Source organism: Oryctolagus cuniculus, chromosome 18, assembly GCF_964237555.1.
Source record: "Oryctolagus cuniculus chromosome 18, mOryCun1.1, whole genome shotgun sequence".
Classification (NCBI taxonomy): domain Eukaryota; kingdom Metazoa; phylum Chordata; class Mammalia; order Lagomorpha; family Leporidae; genus Oryctolagus; species Oryctolagus cuniculus.
This window is the reverse complement of record NC_091449.1, coordinates 57,302,026-57,318,810: the sequence shown is the minus strand read 5'-3', so window position 1 is coordinate 57,318,810 and position 16,785 is coordinate 57,302,026. Positions and strand designations below refer to the sequence as shown.

At 54.0% G+C, this 16,785-nt stretch overlaps 1 protein-coding gene across 1 annotated transcript in view; it reads left to right on the top strand.

The window, feature by feature from the left end:
* The first annotated feature begins 215 nt into the window (after positions 1-215).
* The window catches only part of FA2H (fatty acid 2-hydroxylase), a 50,880-nt gene continuing 34,310 nt past the window's right edge, over positions 216-16,785 (top strand). The window contains exon 1 of the mRNA XM_002711722.5: positions 216-567. Coding sequence (XP_002711768.2) covers positions 298-567 — 270 coding nt within the window. The 5' untranslated portion in view covers positions 216-297. The remainder of the gene's footprint in view (positions 568-16,785) is intronic.

Sequence of the window (16,785 nt, the reverse complement as noted above, 5' to 3'; positions counted from 1 at the left end):
CACCTGGCCGGCACGCCCTCTACCTGGCCAGGGCCACCTGCCGGGCAGCATCCGCGCCCGGCCCTCCCCGCTCGGGTCTGCCGGGCCTTCCTGCCGGCCAATGGGCAGCGGGGGCCCTCTGGGCTCCGGCCGCGTCCCGCGGAACGGCCAATGGGAAAGCGGCATGCAAATGAGCAGGTGCGGTGGCGGCCGGCCCGCGGCGACCGCCCGGGCCCCGGCCCCGGCAATGTTAGAGGCGCGCTGGGCGGCCGCCGAGCAGACGCCCGGGCTTCGAGCTGCTAGCTCCGGTCTCCCGCCATGGCCCCCGCTCCGCCCCCCGCCGCCTCCTTCTCGCCCGCCGAGGTCCAGCGGCGCCTGGCGGCCGGCGCCTGCTGGGTCCGCCGCGGGGCCCGCCTCTACGATCTCACAGGCTTCGCGCGGCACCACCCGGGGGGCGAGCAGCTGCTGCGGGCGCGGGCCGGCCAGGACATCAGCGCAGACCTGGACGGGCCCCCGCACAGGCACTCGGCCAACGCGCGCCGCTGGCTGGAGCAGTACTACGTGGGCGAGCTGCGCGGGGAGCCGCAGGTACAGCCGGCCGGGGGTCACACCCACCCGCGCCCCGCTCCCGCCCACCCCTCCCCCAAGGCGCTCCCGGGCGAGCCCCGTTCGCCTGCCCCCCCCCCCCAGGACCCAAGGTGACAGCGTCGGCCGGCCCTTCCCTCGCTCCACTCCCCCTGTCCTCTCTCCAGGTAACAGGTCACGGTCCCCTTCCTCTCCACCAGCCTGCTCTGCCAGCCTATTCCCTGACCCACGAACTCCCCCACCTCCTCCCAAGTCGCTCCTGCTGCAGCCCCTACCTTCTTATGGCCTGGGTCCCCAAGTCCTGGCCCCAGCTCCCTTGCGCTCCCAGCCTTTCCTTCCTCTTTTTTCAGCCTCTCCCTCTTTACAAGTGTTCTCCATTCCTGTCGGAGTAATAGGTTCCAAGCTCACCTGTCCTACCGCCCCCTCCCCATCCCATCCGGCTCCTGCTTCCAACAGCCCCTGGCTCAGAAGGTCTTTTCCGAGAGCTTGGATTTCCTGGTGCCGGCCGGGCTGTTCCAGGGCTACCCTGTGTGGGTGGAGAGGTCTGGGCAGTGACTCGGGGGCACTGTGTCCTCCAACCAAGAGCTCCTCTCCTTTCTTGTCCTGCACTGGCTGGGGGACAGAAAAAGAGAGAAAGGAAAGGGGGTGGCCAGTTTTGCTGAAGCAAAAGGGCGAGCACCTTGAACCCGGACTATTTGGTAAACCTTGCCGGGCTACGTGGTCCATGCTCATCATGGTCCTCCAGCCTTGGACTGGTCCTGCCATGGGTTTCGTTATCCTGCTTTTAGGTTGTGGAAGCTAAAGCTCAGAATGTGTCTAATGCCAAACAGCTGACAGCTACTCAGTGGAAATGCCAAAATCAAGGCTCTCTTCCAACCCAAGGATCCTCGGGCAGGGAGAGGAGCTCTGGCCACAGGGCTGCAGGTAGACTCAGGCCAGAGGCCAACTAACTCTGGGAGTTCCCCGGTCTTGGCTGCAGGACTGGTGGCAGCGGGGCCACCATGCTTGGATACAAACCAAGAGTTGTTCCCTGCTTCTAGCTCCTGCTTGCCCTGTGGACTCAGCAGGTGCTTTAGAACTTGAGTTGGAAGGACCGCCCACTCACGGCTCCAGGTGGCTCCTCTGCAGCCCATTTTGGCTAATACTTCTTCATGCGTCCAGTCACTTGTTCTTCTGTGGGTCGACAGCACTGTGCTAGGCACAGGCAGGTACCATGAACAAAATGAAATGGCTCCTGTTCTCATGGTGTTCCCAGGCTAGTCTCATGACCGTTACGTGTTACACGGTGCTGTCAGCCTGCGGATCTGGAGGGGAGAGCTTTCTCCAGACAGTGACATTAACATGACAGCTAACTGGAGGACAGGGCTTAACAGACAAAGCGTGGTGGGAAGGACATTCCACATAGAGGGAACAGCATGTGCGAGGGCTCTGCAGGGGAAGGACTTGGCACCGTCAAAGAATGGAAGTAAAACCAATGTGATCAGCAGTGGGTGGGCCAGGCAAGGGAGGTGGGAGGAGGTCAGAGGGGCCAGTTCATGCAGGCACTGGATTCTAAGACTGCCCAGAAGCCGGTGAAGGGATTCAAGCAGGGGCGTGGTGTGGTCAGATTTGCATCTGTAGCAGGGTGGCCCGGCAGTGGTGCTGGGAAGAAATAGAGGAGGCCAGCCAGGAGGCTCCCACTTGGGTTGCACTTTGGTGGCGAGGTTGAAGGGGCTGAATCTGGGAGATTGTGTGGTCGGAATGTCCCACCGTGGGAACCCAATGTAATCTGGGAAGTTGCCACTCGATGCCAGGCCATGGATGTAAGTAAAATAGAGTGGGAGAAATGAGACCAGAGTACGAGAGACTCCAAGGCTTGGTGATGGCTCCTGGGGCTGGCCATGCATCATAACTCCTACAGTCAGGAGCCTCGGGGTGTGGCCTGTCCTCCCAGCGCCATCCTGAATATCACTCCTGGCCAGCTGCCCTCCACGGCCCCACCCCCTAGCTCCGCCAACCACCCAGCACCGGCATTTGCTTTGGCTTTGCTTTACTCTGCCTTACCTCGTCCTCACGACAGATCCAGAGGGCACGCCAAGTCCACGTTTGCTTCCTACACCTGCAGAGAGTCCTTGTCACCCCGAGAGTTCCAGTGTGGCATTATTGCAAGTATCCCCATTTCTCAGCCTCAACCTAAGGATGTGAGAAAACCCTGCACATCTACAAACCCAGGGGCCAGACTTGACCACTGGCCACACTAGCCAGACACTGCAGTTGCCTGTTGGTTTTTGTCTTCAGGTTTCTTATCCAGGAACTGGTACAGGGTTGCCTCAAATCTAGGGTTGGACGTCCTTTCAAAGAGAAGCCTGGGTAAAGATGGGACCTTCCAGCAACCCCATGCTCCCTTCCCCACTCCTTTCCTCTCCTCCTGTGGATCAGGGCTGCTCACGGTTCCTGAGGTCAGAGCCGCCTCCAGTGTCAGGAGCAGGAGAGAAGTGCCAGGAGCCAGCCCTGCTGCCATTCTGAATGGTGGCCCTCCGAGGGGGCCTCCCCTAGCCTTGTCCCTTGAGGGGAGCACCTGCTGTCTTCTCCCAGGGAGAAGGCCCGGTCCCATTTGTTTCTCCCATTCCTCACTGGGTCACACCCCCCACCATATACACACACATTCACACTCTTGCAGACACACAAAACAAGTCCAACTTGTCTGAACCAACATACTGTGTAAGAGATGAGGCACAATCTGCTGTGGCCATGGCCTTGACTTTGGGGACGTTGAGCTGCCCACATGGAACAGGTGGAAGGGCTGCGGCTGAGCCGGGCCTCCTCCTTGCCCCTGCTCTTCACTGCAAGCTTGGGTAAGAGCGATCTTTTTCCAGCCGTAGCACTGGCAGCTGGTGCCCATGAAGCTCATGTGAGCTGCAGCCAGCACTCCCCGTAACAGAGACCAGGGAAGGACTTCGGGCCTCAGCTCCCTCGCCACACTGTGGGTGCTGCGTCTTCCAGGCTTTGGTCATCAATGAATCACTGTTGCGTCCTTTCTGAATTGGCATACCACTTGAACTCTTACACTTAATATTTATCTTGAAATTGACTCACTTTTTATTCTATCATTTACTCATCCTAGGCGATAATGCCAATGACATCATACGTGGGTTTCGAAATTCTTTTTTTTTTTTTTTTTGACAGGCAGAGTGGACAGTGAGAGAGAGAGACAGAGAGAGAAAGGTCTTCCTTTTGCCGTTGGTTCACCCTCCAATGGCCGCCACTGCAGCCGGCGCACCGCGCTGATCCGATGGCAGGAGCCAGGAGCCAGGTGCTTTTCCTGGTCTCCCATGGGGTGCAGGGCCCAAGCACCTGGGCCATCCCCCACTGCACTCCCTGGCCACAGCAGAGGGCTGGCCTGGAAGAGGGGCAACCAGGACAGAATCCGGCGCCCCAACCGGGACTAGAACCCGGTGTGCCGGCGCCGCAAGGTGGAGGATTAGCCGGCTGGGTTTCGAAATTCTTTTGAGAGACACATCTCCTGGCTCCCGGTTCACTCCCTATGAGCCTTGCAATGCTGGGACTGGGCAGGCTGAACCCAGGGGCCTCAAACTCAATCCAGGTCTCCCACATGGGTGATACAGACCCAATTACTGGAGTCTGGAACCGGAACCAGGTACTGAACTCAGGCGCTCGGGTGTGGGATGCAGACATCTTAGCTACTAGGCTGAACACCTGCTCCCAGAAATCACTAGGTTTACGTGCACTTTAAAATAAACCCAGAAGCACTGAAAAAAGAAATACGCATCCTGGGAACCCCCTCGCTCCCCAGTGCCATGCAGACCACACTTTAAGGAACACACAAAGCAGCGCCCCTAAGTCCCCCGCCCAGTGGATCATTTTCTAGCATTGACGAGAGAGATGAACTTGTATGTGAAAAACATGGGAATGTGCATTTTTTTTTTTCATGAGAATGCCACAGTGTTCATCGCAGCCCAACCAGGGCCAACCCCAACCCTGCCACTGAGGGGCTGGTAACTGTCAGAGAGGCTCACCCTCCCCCACTTCGTGCACCGGACCCAGAGTGGTCCCTCCAGGGCCAAACATCTGACCGTGCTGGCTGGAGATACGTCCAGGAAGAGGTCAAGGCGATTCCTGTGCAGCTTCCATCCCAGCCCCCTTCCCCCACTGTCTTCTCTCAGGGTGCACACGCATCAGCAGTCCTTAGGTGGACCTCATTTATTTAGACACACAGGTGACAAGCATCTACCCTGTTCTCTCTGAAACCCACCACACCACTGGAACAGCCCTTGCCAGGGTCACGGGCACCTTCATCTCCCTGCACCTGGCGTCGGTTCTCACCTTGCCTTACCCGGCTGGGGGGCAGCTCTTGGCCCACTTAGCATCGCCGCCTCCTTGATGCCCGCTCTTCTCATGCCTGCTGGACGCCTTGCCTTGTCAGCTTCCCACCTGCACTCATTTTCTGTTACTCCTATGATAACTCAGCATGAACTGAATGACTTAAGCCGTACAGGTGTACTCCCTCACAGTCCTGGGTTTCAGAAGTAAAAAATAAACCCGCAGGACCACTTCCTTGTGGAGGCTCTGGGGGCAGGGTCGGTGTCCTGCCTCCTGGAGGAGTCTCCTGCCTGCCTGCCTTGGCTGGTGGCCCCCAGCTGTCTCCTCACCCGCGCCACTGCTTCTGTTGCTGCGTTCTCTCCTTGCCTGCCTCTTCCACGTGTATGGATGCTGGTGATGACCTTGGGCCCACTTGGATGATCTCCCCAGCTCAAGATCTTTCACCACATGAGCAAAGTCCCCTGTGACAAGGAGGGTGACGGAGTCCCAGGTTGCAGGTGTTGGGACCTGGGCATTGGGGGTGGGATAGAGGTAGACCCCTCTGCTGCCATCACCCAGGCCAGGATGCAGAACTCTTCCAGTGCCTGTGGTGGGCACCTGCCTGCTCCCAGAGCTGGCCACTGTCCTACACCGCTACCCTCAGGGGAGGGTTTGCCTGTCTCTCAACTTCTGTTGAACAGAATCTTGCACTCTGCTGGACAACAATTTTCACCCCATATTCTCTGGGAGATCACCAGTGTTCTTCCCCACTCTTAACAGCAACTGTCTCCGTTGCTTGCTCCGCCCCAGAGAATCCATAGGTGTTTGAAGGGGGGAAATGAGGAGTGGGTAGAAAAGGAAGAGCCGGAGACGCCTTAGTGTTCCTTCCAGAATGGCCCCCCGGCCACAGCCCTACTTTGGCCAGAGCCCTGCCGTGCTCACTCCTGCGGCACACTCCTGGGCAGGTCTCCCCCTGCACCTCATTGCCTCGGAATCTTTCCACAGAGAACTTGGTCAGGTGGTGGCAGTGCTCCTAGGCCTTCAGCAGCTCCCTCTCGCCTGATCCTAAGTCCAGCTCAGTTGCTTTTCTTTTCTCCAACAGACTGCATACATCGTCGTCTAAGACTGTCTTTCCTTCTCTTAGACTCTCACGGCACTTCACCTGTCCCAATTTTGCAGCATTTACAACATTCTTCCTTATTTAATGTATAATCATTCCATGTCTTATCTTGTCTAGTAAACTGTATACTTCAAGAGACTAGAACTGTGTGATTCATCTGGGTGTCTCTAGGACACAGTGCTGGCACAGGTGCATGTCAACAAGAACAGATAAGCATTTGGATAATTGAATGAATGAACTGCCTGGGGAACTGAGTTAACCCATTCTGTTATCCTACACAGAGGACTCCTGTAAAGACTTACATTGAGCAATAAATAGGCCTCTGTTGAAATAAATTTACGTCTTTGAAATATTTGCAAATATTTGTGAAAACTTGAGACTTAATGAGTTAAGCCCCTTCTTGAAAGGGAAAGTGGAAATATTAACACATCCCAGATTCGTCAAGGATTAAAACACAAAGCAGAAGTCTCTCCCGTTTCCTCTTTGGTAGCTAAAAGGGTTGGAAGTTGATGGGAAAGAATGGAAGCTACCGATTGTATCTCTCATTTCTGCCTTGGCCCTCAGTTCTTTGCAGCCAGAGAGAGTTCAGCAACATGTCTTCCATACTACGCTCCTGCAGGTCGCCTCTCTGTTGAGTCCTAGCAAGGTTTTGAAGTGAAGTTAACCACAGAAAACACCAGTTAAGAGCCATGTTGCTGAGAGAGATGTGGCCAGTCCCACTGTGGCTGCAAGCACCTGCGTGCCACTCACAGGCATGCCTCAGTTTACCTGGGTTTCTGGCCCTGTCTACTCTTTCCAGTATCTTTTCCTGCACATTTCCCTAATGCACAGAGTTTGAGAACAGTGGTTCTCCGTCTTCTCGGGTTGCTGCTCAGCTAAGGCAGGCAGAAGGCACCGAACACCCTCTCACCAGCTGCCATTTCCCACCAATGAGAAACAAGTCCCATGATCAGAATAAAGTTGGACACCAACCGATTGGATACAGGCAACCCTCACAAAACTTGGAGTTCTGAGTCTCATGCTTGGGATTCTCTTTGGCATCCTGTTATGTCTTTGGTGATCCAGAGTTGGAGACACGACCCTGTCAGTGCCCACTGGGGGCTGGGAGTCTTTATTAATACAGATAATTTAATGGACGTTTTCTTGTTCTCATGCAAATTAACCTCCAAGACAAGTCCCCCGGGAGCCCTTTCCCTAGACAGGTGCCCTTCCTTCCCTGGCACCCCAGGGGCCGAGCCAACTCCTCTCCCCTAGAGACTCCAGTTCCTCCTCTTTTCTTTCTTCCTCCTCACCCCATCTCCCCTGCCCTCCCTCTCTATTGTGCTGTGCTGGGGTGATGATCCCAGGGTGCTCACGTTTGCTAGTGCTGTAGACTATCGGATGGGCTTTGCATTTTTGGTAGCACTTTGGGTAAACAGAACCCGGTAAGCGCTCATCGATCATTGCCTGTGTGTCACCTACTGCAGTACGCACTCTCGGAGCCGTCAGTTGATGCCGGTGTAGGCTGCTAACCACCGCACTGCCTTGTCTCCCGGCACCGTCGCGCCCGGTCCCCATGGTTTACCGCCAACAAAGGTCGTGACAGCGGAAGAGATGGGAAGTGATAGGAAAGGAGACCAAAAGGGCCCTGGCAGCAGGCTCGGTGTTAGGTGTGGGTCCCGGGGGCAGTCAGAAGCCGTGGAAAGGTTTGGGGCCACCGGGCCAGATTCCAGTACCACAGAAGTGTGGAAACGGCACGTGCGTGCTGTGCGCTTGCTTTGCAATGAGAGCGATGACGTCCTTGAGCGCTTCCCACCTTCTCAGCAGGTAGCTGGTGTGGTGTCCGTGTCGTTTCAAGGGAGCCTGGGGCATAGCTTGAGGTCCCAGCCAGGAGTTGACCCTGGGGCCTGCGGGGTCTCTGAAAAGGTTGGGACACCGAGTGGTTGCCAGCCTCCGAGTCGTGGGGATGCGGGTGTGAGCCCGGCAGCCAGCGCCCTGGGGGTGAAGCCCGGACTGCTGCCTTGAGTATTGAGTGGATGCATATCCGGGGTATTCTAGGACCTGTTCCCAAGCCTGCCAGAAGGAGCCTGTGTCCATGCGTCAGGCCACGGTGCTGGCCCCTGGAATCCAAGTGTTTAGGAATCTCTAGAGATGGCTGGATTTAGATTATAAATCCCAAATGCCAAAAATCCAAAACAGCCCACTTAAGTGCTCCTAAGTAGCCCCTACTGCCTTTTTTTTTTTTTTTTTTTTTTTAATTTATCTGTAAACAGAAATGTCTCTCTCCCAGTTCTGGAGGCTGGAAAGTCTGAGATGAGATCTGCTGTCTGGTGCGGGCTGCTCTCTGCTTGCATGATGTCACCTGGCCACATGTCCTCGCACGGCGCACTCCCACCAGCCCTTTCGTAGGGACACTAATTCCTTCCCAAGGGCAGAGCCCTCCGACCCGATCGCCTCCTCAGGGCCCCGTGTCTTATACAGTCGTTTCTCAGTATTCTGAGGGTCTTCCTTCCAAAACCCCCTCAATACCGAAACCTGCGGCTGCTCAAGGCCCTTACGTGGCCGGCGCCGTGGCTCACTAGGCTAATCCTCCGCCTGCGGCACCGGCACACCAGGTTCTAGTCCCGGTCGGGGCACCGGATTCTGTCCCGGTTGCCCCTCTTCCAGGCCAGCTCTCTGCTATGGCCCAGGAGTGCAGTGGAGGATGGCCCAAGTGCTTGGGCCCTGCACCCCATGGGAGACCAGGAGAAGTACCTGGCTCCTGCCATCAGATCAGCGCTGTGCGCCGGCCGCAGCACACCAGCCACGGCAGCCATTGGAGGGTGAACCAACGGCAAAGGAAGACCTTTCTCTCTGTCGCTCTCTCTCACTGTCCACTCTGCCTGTCAAAAAAAAAAAAAAAAAAAAGGCCCTTACGTAAGATGAGCGGCCCTCCGTCTCCTGTAATGAAGCAAGTCTAGGAAATGGGACATCGTCTAAGAAACGTCAAAGTCAGGTCAAGGCCTCCACTTTGAAACTGGCTGCTGTGAAGGGCTAAGGAGCACCCACGCTGGATAGAACGTTGCAGCTTCCAGGACCCTGTGTGGCCCCCTATCGGGGAAAATACCAGACCGGCCTGCTCACTGCTTTGCTCTTCTGGGCCACGGTCCTCTGCGCCCCAGGTTAAGAGCTTATGTTGGTCAGAGTCAGGGTGCGGGAAGAAGTCCTGGCTGTTCCTTGGGCCTAAGTACAAAGCCTCGTGGATCCTAGAATAAAACGTCACTTAAGGTACAGAATCAAAATCTTGTACATGAAGGGATGGGGTCTGGAGGAGAATTGATGATCTCAAACCTAGGAATGAGCAAGCATTCAAAATGAAGATGGCAGTTGTGCTCCGATCCTGCAGTCGAGCAAAGAGTCGGTAGCGTTCTTTTCATGTACGTGTGGTTCTCCGATACAGCCGTGTGCGAGCGCTGCATCCTGTGAGCCAGTATAAAGAGGGTCACCCTTAGAAGTGTATTCACAGGCTCAGGGGCTCTCTGGATCCTTTGATCAACAAGCCAACCTCCTTTGAAGGCCCTAACCCTTTGTTGATGACCTGTCTCGCAGTGTCAACTTTGCCAGATCCGTGCTTGGCAGTGACGTTGTGAGCCAAGCCGTTCTCTCTGGCTGCATTGATGTCATGAAATTGCCTCTACTGTTTTAGGTTGATCTTCAGTTTCCCCTGCATTGTGTTACACTGTATGTTGTCCGATGATAACCAACTTCCTGTCATCAAAGAGCATACTTTGCCCAGGTGGGCAGGGCAAAGTTGGGAGAGCAGGTGGTCAGTGCTTCAGCGGGGATGAGCAATCCACTGACTCAGGAATATTGGCGTGCGAACATGATTGTTGCTGCCCTTTGCAACTCGAATCTGGCACTCAGATAACGCACACTTGGATAACGATGTGGAACCAGTAGTGAAATTTGTGTAGCAGTTCCGGTGTCTCCAAGAATTTCCCACGTCAGTTCCCGTGTGAACATTTCCAAGTAGGTGGGACACCTGTAGGAAGCTGTAGCTCAGAGAGACCCGGGGGTCTGGGGGCTGCAGGAGCCAGGATCTCCACTGTGTGCCCAGTGGAGAGGAATCTCGGGCATGGGGGTCGGCCAAGCGGGAGGAGATGCGCTTGTTTGGAGCTGTGGGGTGGGGGGGATGACGTGCGATTTCGGGTCCCCTCTTACCCCTCTCGCTGGGCTGAAGTTTGGCCTCTGAGGAGAGAGGGGAAGGACCCTGAATCTGTGTGCGTTCTGGGTCTCCTCAATGTGCTTTGCCTTCCAGGACGACGATGTGTGTGCAGGGTGGGGAGGGCGATTTCCACAGGGGAGCAGGCGCCCCTCCCCTGGCCACGTGACTCCTTCACCGAACGCCCAGTTACTGATTAATCCCGTGGGTTCCACACTGCGACCTCCTGGCAGCTGCCCCTCCACAGGGTGAGGGGCTGGAGGTCCGAGTGTGAGACGGGGCCAGGTGTTGGCTTCCAAAGCTTCCTCTGTAATCACGGGCACACGGGGGGTCGGGGAGGGTCCCAGCTTGCCACACTGGCTCTGGAGTATTGAATGTAGACAGTGCTAATTTAGCCAGGCCAAAGACCTACTTCCTGCATGAGCAGTAGGGTCTGAGAAACACCCTCATCAGTGGGGGACCTGCGATGGGGGTGACCTGTGGCCCCCGCAGTGCTCCCTAAGGGGCCCAGTGTTCTGGGGATCATTCGTGTCTGGCCTACGCTGTGGAGAGAAGCAGGGGCACCCAGGGCATAGCAGTTCAGTCTGGTCCCGGAGATGTGGAAGGGGCTTGTCAGGTCAGGCTGGCAGCTGCCAAGGCCAAGGTCCCCATCCCTGTTGTCCTGGGGCGTTCAGGGCCAGGTGACTGTAGGTCTCCATTTTCTTCCTCTAAAGCCTGCCCTGGGGCAGCAGAGCCGGGGAGGAATCAGGGACACCTAACGGGCAGGCGGCTGCTGCGAGTCCTCCCTCAGCTGTCTGGGCAAGATAGCGCGGTCCCCACTGGGCCCTGCGGCTCCTCCGGTGGGCAGCCGTTGTCATGTGCACTTTCTGGCCTGCGTGGTGGTGACCCTGAGTGACGCCATCGCCAACTGCAGTGGCCTCTGGGGTGCCAGACTGGCAGAGGTGAGCCTACAAGGACAACAAGGGCATTGGCAAAGTTCTTGTAATCTGGGTTTTGCTTGTTTTGGTCTTTCAATGAGTATCCCTGAGAGGAATGCCAGTGACGCATCTCGGCTCATCCAACAGGTTTAAGGGCAGAGTCTTTAGCAGGAAAGGGAAAAAAAACAAAGGAGTGGGCCCTTCCTGTTGCTTCCTCTACTGCACTCCACACGCCCATAGCAGCACGCTCAGCTTGTGGCCTGGGTGGAGCTGGAGCTGATCCCAGCCAATCAGCCAAAGTCCTGTTGCCCCCCGCAGACAGGAAGAGCCGCCTCAGCGGCCACACTGGTGTCTTCAGATCTGACTTGGAGAGAGGCAGGCAGTTACGTGTCAGGAAGGTAGCCTGTGTGTGCACGTTTGGAGGAGTGAGCACTGACATGGAAACCCCCTTACAGAAACAAATGAACCCTGGAGTTCCTGGCACCAAGTTTTCTAAGCGTGTCCCAGATGAGACGTCCAGGGTCTGGAGCTTGTTCCCGGGAGAAGCTGCCAGACGCGATGGGGAGGGGGGGTCTGATAAAGCCAGCGACCAAGAGAGGCATGAACTTCGGTGCCAACCCCGGCAGCGCTCTCTCTTTGGTGAGTCTTGCACGTAGCCAAGACTGTGACCTTGAGGAGGGCACCCCTGGATTATTCCAGATACAGCTGGGAAGGACGTTGGTCCGGGCTCTTTCAAGTCCACCGTGTCCCAGAAACTGTCATTGTAATTGACATTGATTAAGACTTGATAAAGGCATTTCACTGTAGATACATGTTGAGTGTTTATCATATTCAGCGGTACTGTTTGTCCAGGGGAAGGGACGCACAGTTGATAAATTAGACTGGGTCGAGTTGGGGGGGAGGTCCCATATTAGAGAGCCTGGGTTGGATTCCTGGCTCTGTCTCCTGGTTCCAGCTTCCTTCCAAGGCAGGTCCTGGGAGGCAGTGGGCATTGGCTCAAGTCCTTGAATCCCTGCCACCCGTGTGTAGACCCAGGTCGAGTTCTTGGCTGCAGCCCCTGGGCTTGCAGTCTTTTAGGGGGTGAGCCAGCAGAGGGGCGCTCTCTCTACCTCTCAAATAAATTTTTAAAAATGTTTTAAATTTGACTACGGACTTTCCTTTGGCTTCTCTATCATCGAAATTACATGTGAACATAGTTTACAAAAATGTAGATCATTAAGAGTACGGAAAAGGAGTGTGCCTCCCACCCTGGTCCCTCTATATGTCAATACCATCAACAGCCCCTCGTGCAGCCTCATGGGAACATTCGTGCACACACAAATGTTGTTCTCTTAATTTCCCACATTCAGGAATCATATGGTACACACTGCTTGGCAATGTGCCGCTTTTTTTCTGCTAATGACTTATTCTGTACATCTTCCATCTTGGAAGTGTTGGTTTACGTCATTCTTTTTAACAGCAGCTGCTCCTATTGATGGTTTTCTCTATTACGTCAACACTGTAATAGCATCGTACGCGATCATTTTGCATATGTGTGTGAATAAATCTGTAAAATGTAGAGGCTTAGCTTTGGGATTTCTGAACCAAAATGATACACGTTTTGAATTTGGACGGAGATCGCCAAATCACCTTCTAAATCGTGCTCCCTCCAAAAACGTAGAAGTGTGCCTATTTCTGCACCCTCTTGTGAATGCTCTTATCAGTAGTTTTCATTTTGGCCTATAAGGAAAACAGTTTCTCCCTGTTTACATTTTTATACAACATGAGCGAGAGATTCAGTGTCGTTTCATTGTCTTAAGCGATTTGCATGCTTCTGTGGAGCTGCTCTTTGATGTGCCATGTCTGCTTTTCCGCTGGTCAGCTGCTCTTTTTCTTGTTGATTTCTGATCACGTCCTACGTCTAAAGGATTTTACCTTATATTCCAGCATCTGCATTACTATATTACTATTTCCCCTCCACTTTTCATTCATCTTTTAACTAATTTTTCTATCCATACAACAACTTTTACATTTTCCATGTAATAAAAAAGTCTTATTTTTAGAAAGATTTAACTGGACTTTAAGTTCTTAAAAACAAAACCAGAAATATTTGGAATCCTGTCAATAGTTTTATGCTCAATGCTTTTTCTTCTCAACTGTTTTTGCTGAAGTTTCTTACTTCTCTGAAAAAAAAAATTTTTTTTTTTTTGCTGTAAGAAACAAAGTAGGGATTGTTTGATGTTTATATTTCCATGACAACAGGTTGTCTGGGTTGATTTATGGAATAATCTCTTCCCACTGAATTAAAAAAAACTCACCTTTATCACACATCAATCATTTACATATGAATTTAGGTCTGCTTGGGACTCCACTTGGTGCCAATGAAATTATAATTTTTTTCTTAGATTTTAGTAAGTAGGTATTTTCCTGCTTCTCTTCCATCCCAGCCAAGATCCTGCCCCACTAGACAAAGAAAGGCAGGGCAGGAGCTGGGCGTCCTTCAGGGCTGTGTTGTTGGTCATGGGGAACCTAACTGCGGCTAGACTCCGCGGCAGGGGGCTGCCTCACTTGCACTGGGCCCTGAGGTCATGCGGGCGGAGCAGGGAGGAAGTCCTAGGAACCACACAGTTGGCAGACCCCCTCCCTGGCCACAGGGCCACGTGTCCAAAGCAGAGCCTGTCCAAGAGGTCATGGAATGGCAGTGATTCCAGCCTGGGGCCGCGGGGGTGACAGGGTGTGGAGGAAGCAGATGGAAGCAGCTTTGCCCTTCGACCTCAGCCTTGGGTGGGTCCCAGGTACCTTTCCTGCTCTGTGTTTGGAGCTTGTGATTGGAGGTCAGGTACTGTGCGTGTGGCTGGCAGGCAGCTGGGAGGGTCGGGGAGCAGCCGTGTTTGCTGGTGCAGACCCTGGCACGGCCCTTGTTCTGGAAAGGCTCCCAAACCTCACGCTTCCCGCTCTGCTGCCCACGGGAGGTGGATGCTCATTCCCCAGCCTTTTTTTTTTTTTTTTTTTTTAAGATTTATTTATTTGAAAGGCAGAGTAAGAAAGAGAGAAAGAGGTCTTCCATCCACTAGTTGATCTCAACGGCTGGAGCTGGGCCGATCCGAAGCCAGGAGCCAGGAGCTTCCTCCAGGTGTCCCATGTGGGTGCAGGGGCCCAGAACTTGGGCCATCTTCTGCTGCTCTCCTAGGCACATTACCTGGGAGCTGGATCGGAAGTGGAGTACCCAAATGAGACACCAGGATCAGAGGCAGAGGCCTAACCTGCTATGCCACAGTGCCAATCCCTGCTGTTTCTTTTTAAGAAGCAAGCTTTTGAAGGTTTGGGTAGATCACAATCCAACTCTTGGAATTGTGAGTGATTATGAAATCAGTGTTAAATTTATTAGCCTCCTTTCCTAATTCCATTGAGCATAATTTTCATATTGCAAAAAGAAAAAAAGTATTGATCTCAAAGTATAGCTTGATACTATGTAACAGTTCCATGCCTCCTCCTACCAGTGCCCCAGTCAAGATACAGAACATTTCCCTCACCCCACAAAGTCCCAGGCATCTATTTTTATTGACCCACATGAGAGACTCACAGGAGACACCTGGAAGAAGCTCCTGCCTCCTGGCTTCAGCCTGGCCCAGCCCTGGCTGCTGCAGCCATTTGGGGAATGAACCAGCAGATGGAAGATTCTCTCTCTCTGTGTCTCTCCTCTGTCTCTCTAACTCTGCCTTTCAAATAAATAAATAAGAAACAGCAGGCTTGGGTGGTGAACTCCAGGCAGAAAGCATGCAGGTGTTCCTGGTGCGATTCTTCCAGCTTTGCTACCTCTTTGAAATTTTTCCTAACACCAGTTGGGAACAAATACTACGCGATTACTTTGTGAAAATCACTCACAGGTTTGTTCTTCAAGGCTGAGTGGAAAAGCAAAGTAACCGCTCATGAACAGTGATCTGCAGCCAAGGATCGTTTTCCAGTGATTTTTTTTTTTTTTAAGCTGAGTTTCCCAGGTTTGCTGTCACAACGCATCAACAGACTGGGTGGCTCCAAGTAACAGAAACGTGTCCCCTCCCAGTCTTGGGGTCAGGCATCTAACATTGAGATCGCCAGCTTGGTGGCTTCTGGGGGGGCTGCGTGCAAGGCGGCTCTCCCCTGGCTTGCAGACATAATCCCCCAGTCTCTGCCTCCTTCCTCGCACGCACTCTTCCCTGTAGCTCTCTGTGTCCCCCCGATGTCCTTCTTCTTGGGAGGATACTAGTCTGCTCAAGTTAGAGCCCAGCCTGACCCTGTGTGATTACAACTTGACCATATCAGAGACCGTGTTCCCAGATAAAGTCACACGCACAGGTCCTGGGTACACGTGGACTTGGGAGGGACACTATTCCCCCAGGACAGATATCACTGAACAACTCCGGCCCCTCCCACCCCGAGCCCCTGCTATGGAAGGGACATAAATGTGCACCAGGGAACCACAAAAATGATGCCATGCTGCTGACTCATGTCCCTTGAGTGGACAAAGACCACGTGTAACTGAAGACTTGCATAAGGTGATAGGTCTGTGTAATTTTTAAAATCTTGGGCCACTCCCCAACCTGCTGCATCAGACTTTCTAGAGGCAAGACCCCCCAAATCTGCATTTCTAGCCAGTTCCCTAAGCGGCTCAGTTTGCTACCTGCTGTCCTAGAAGGCCGAGGGCAGGGGAAATAGACATGGGCAAGCCAGAGGCACTCAGAGCGGCTGGGTGGGCAGAACTCTGGGAGTTCAGAAGGAATCAGCATCCTCAGGCTCCCAGCATGGGCTCGGCCCCAAGTACTCGTGCAGGGGATACTGACTAGAAGCCCACCTGCTGCCCTGGGACAGACGAGGGAGCCTGGAGTCTGGAGCCCAAAGACTGGGCCCTACCCAGCTCAGCCTCTTAATGACTTGTGGCTTTACCTCTTAGAATTATGGTTTCTTTCTTTCTTTTTTATAAGATTTATTTATGTGAAAGAGTTATGGGAAGTGTTTAGGGGGGAGCAGAATGGAGTGATCTTCCATTTGTGGATTAACTCCCAAAATGTCCACAATGGCTGGAGCTGGACCAGGCCAAAGCCAGGAGCCTGGAACTCCATCCGGGTCTCCCATGTGGGTGACAGGGGCCCAAGGACTTGGGCTGTCTTGGGCTGCTTTCTCACACATAATAGCAGGGAGCTGGATTGGAGGTGGAGCGTTGTGCGTCAATGCTCCTTCCCTGCTCTGAGTGGCAGCCCTGAGAGCCTGTGAGATCTATAAAGCAGAACAGGTGGGTTAAACTCAAACAGGGGGCTCGCGAGTCCTCCCAGGTCCAGTTTCCAGGTGGGCATTTTAGAACCTGGATTGCAACATGGTTGGGCCCTCGCAGGCAGACCCGTCTGCCCCCTGGAGGAGCTGGAGAGCAGTGACACCTTGTTCTCACAGCTGCCCCTTCCCCGGGCCAGGGCCAGTGGGCTGCTCGTCCTGGCTACACTGGGACACAGGCCGGCTGGGAAAGGATGGTCTCCGAGAAAGGCGGTCAAGGCTCCCAGGACTGGCTCTCCCCCCTCCCCCACTGTTCCTTCCTCTCTCCAACCCCACGCACAGTGCACCTGTCGACTCCATGCCTGGCACGATGCTTGGTGTTTTGGGGGTTAAAAGATACTTGGTCACTGCTCTCATGGGACTTAACTGCCATTGGGGGAGACAGAATCATTACAGGTGGCAACAAGTACTACAAGATAGAA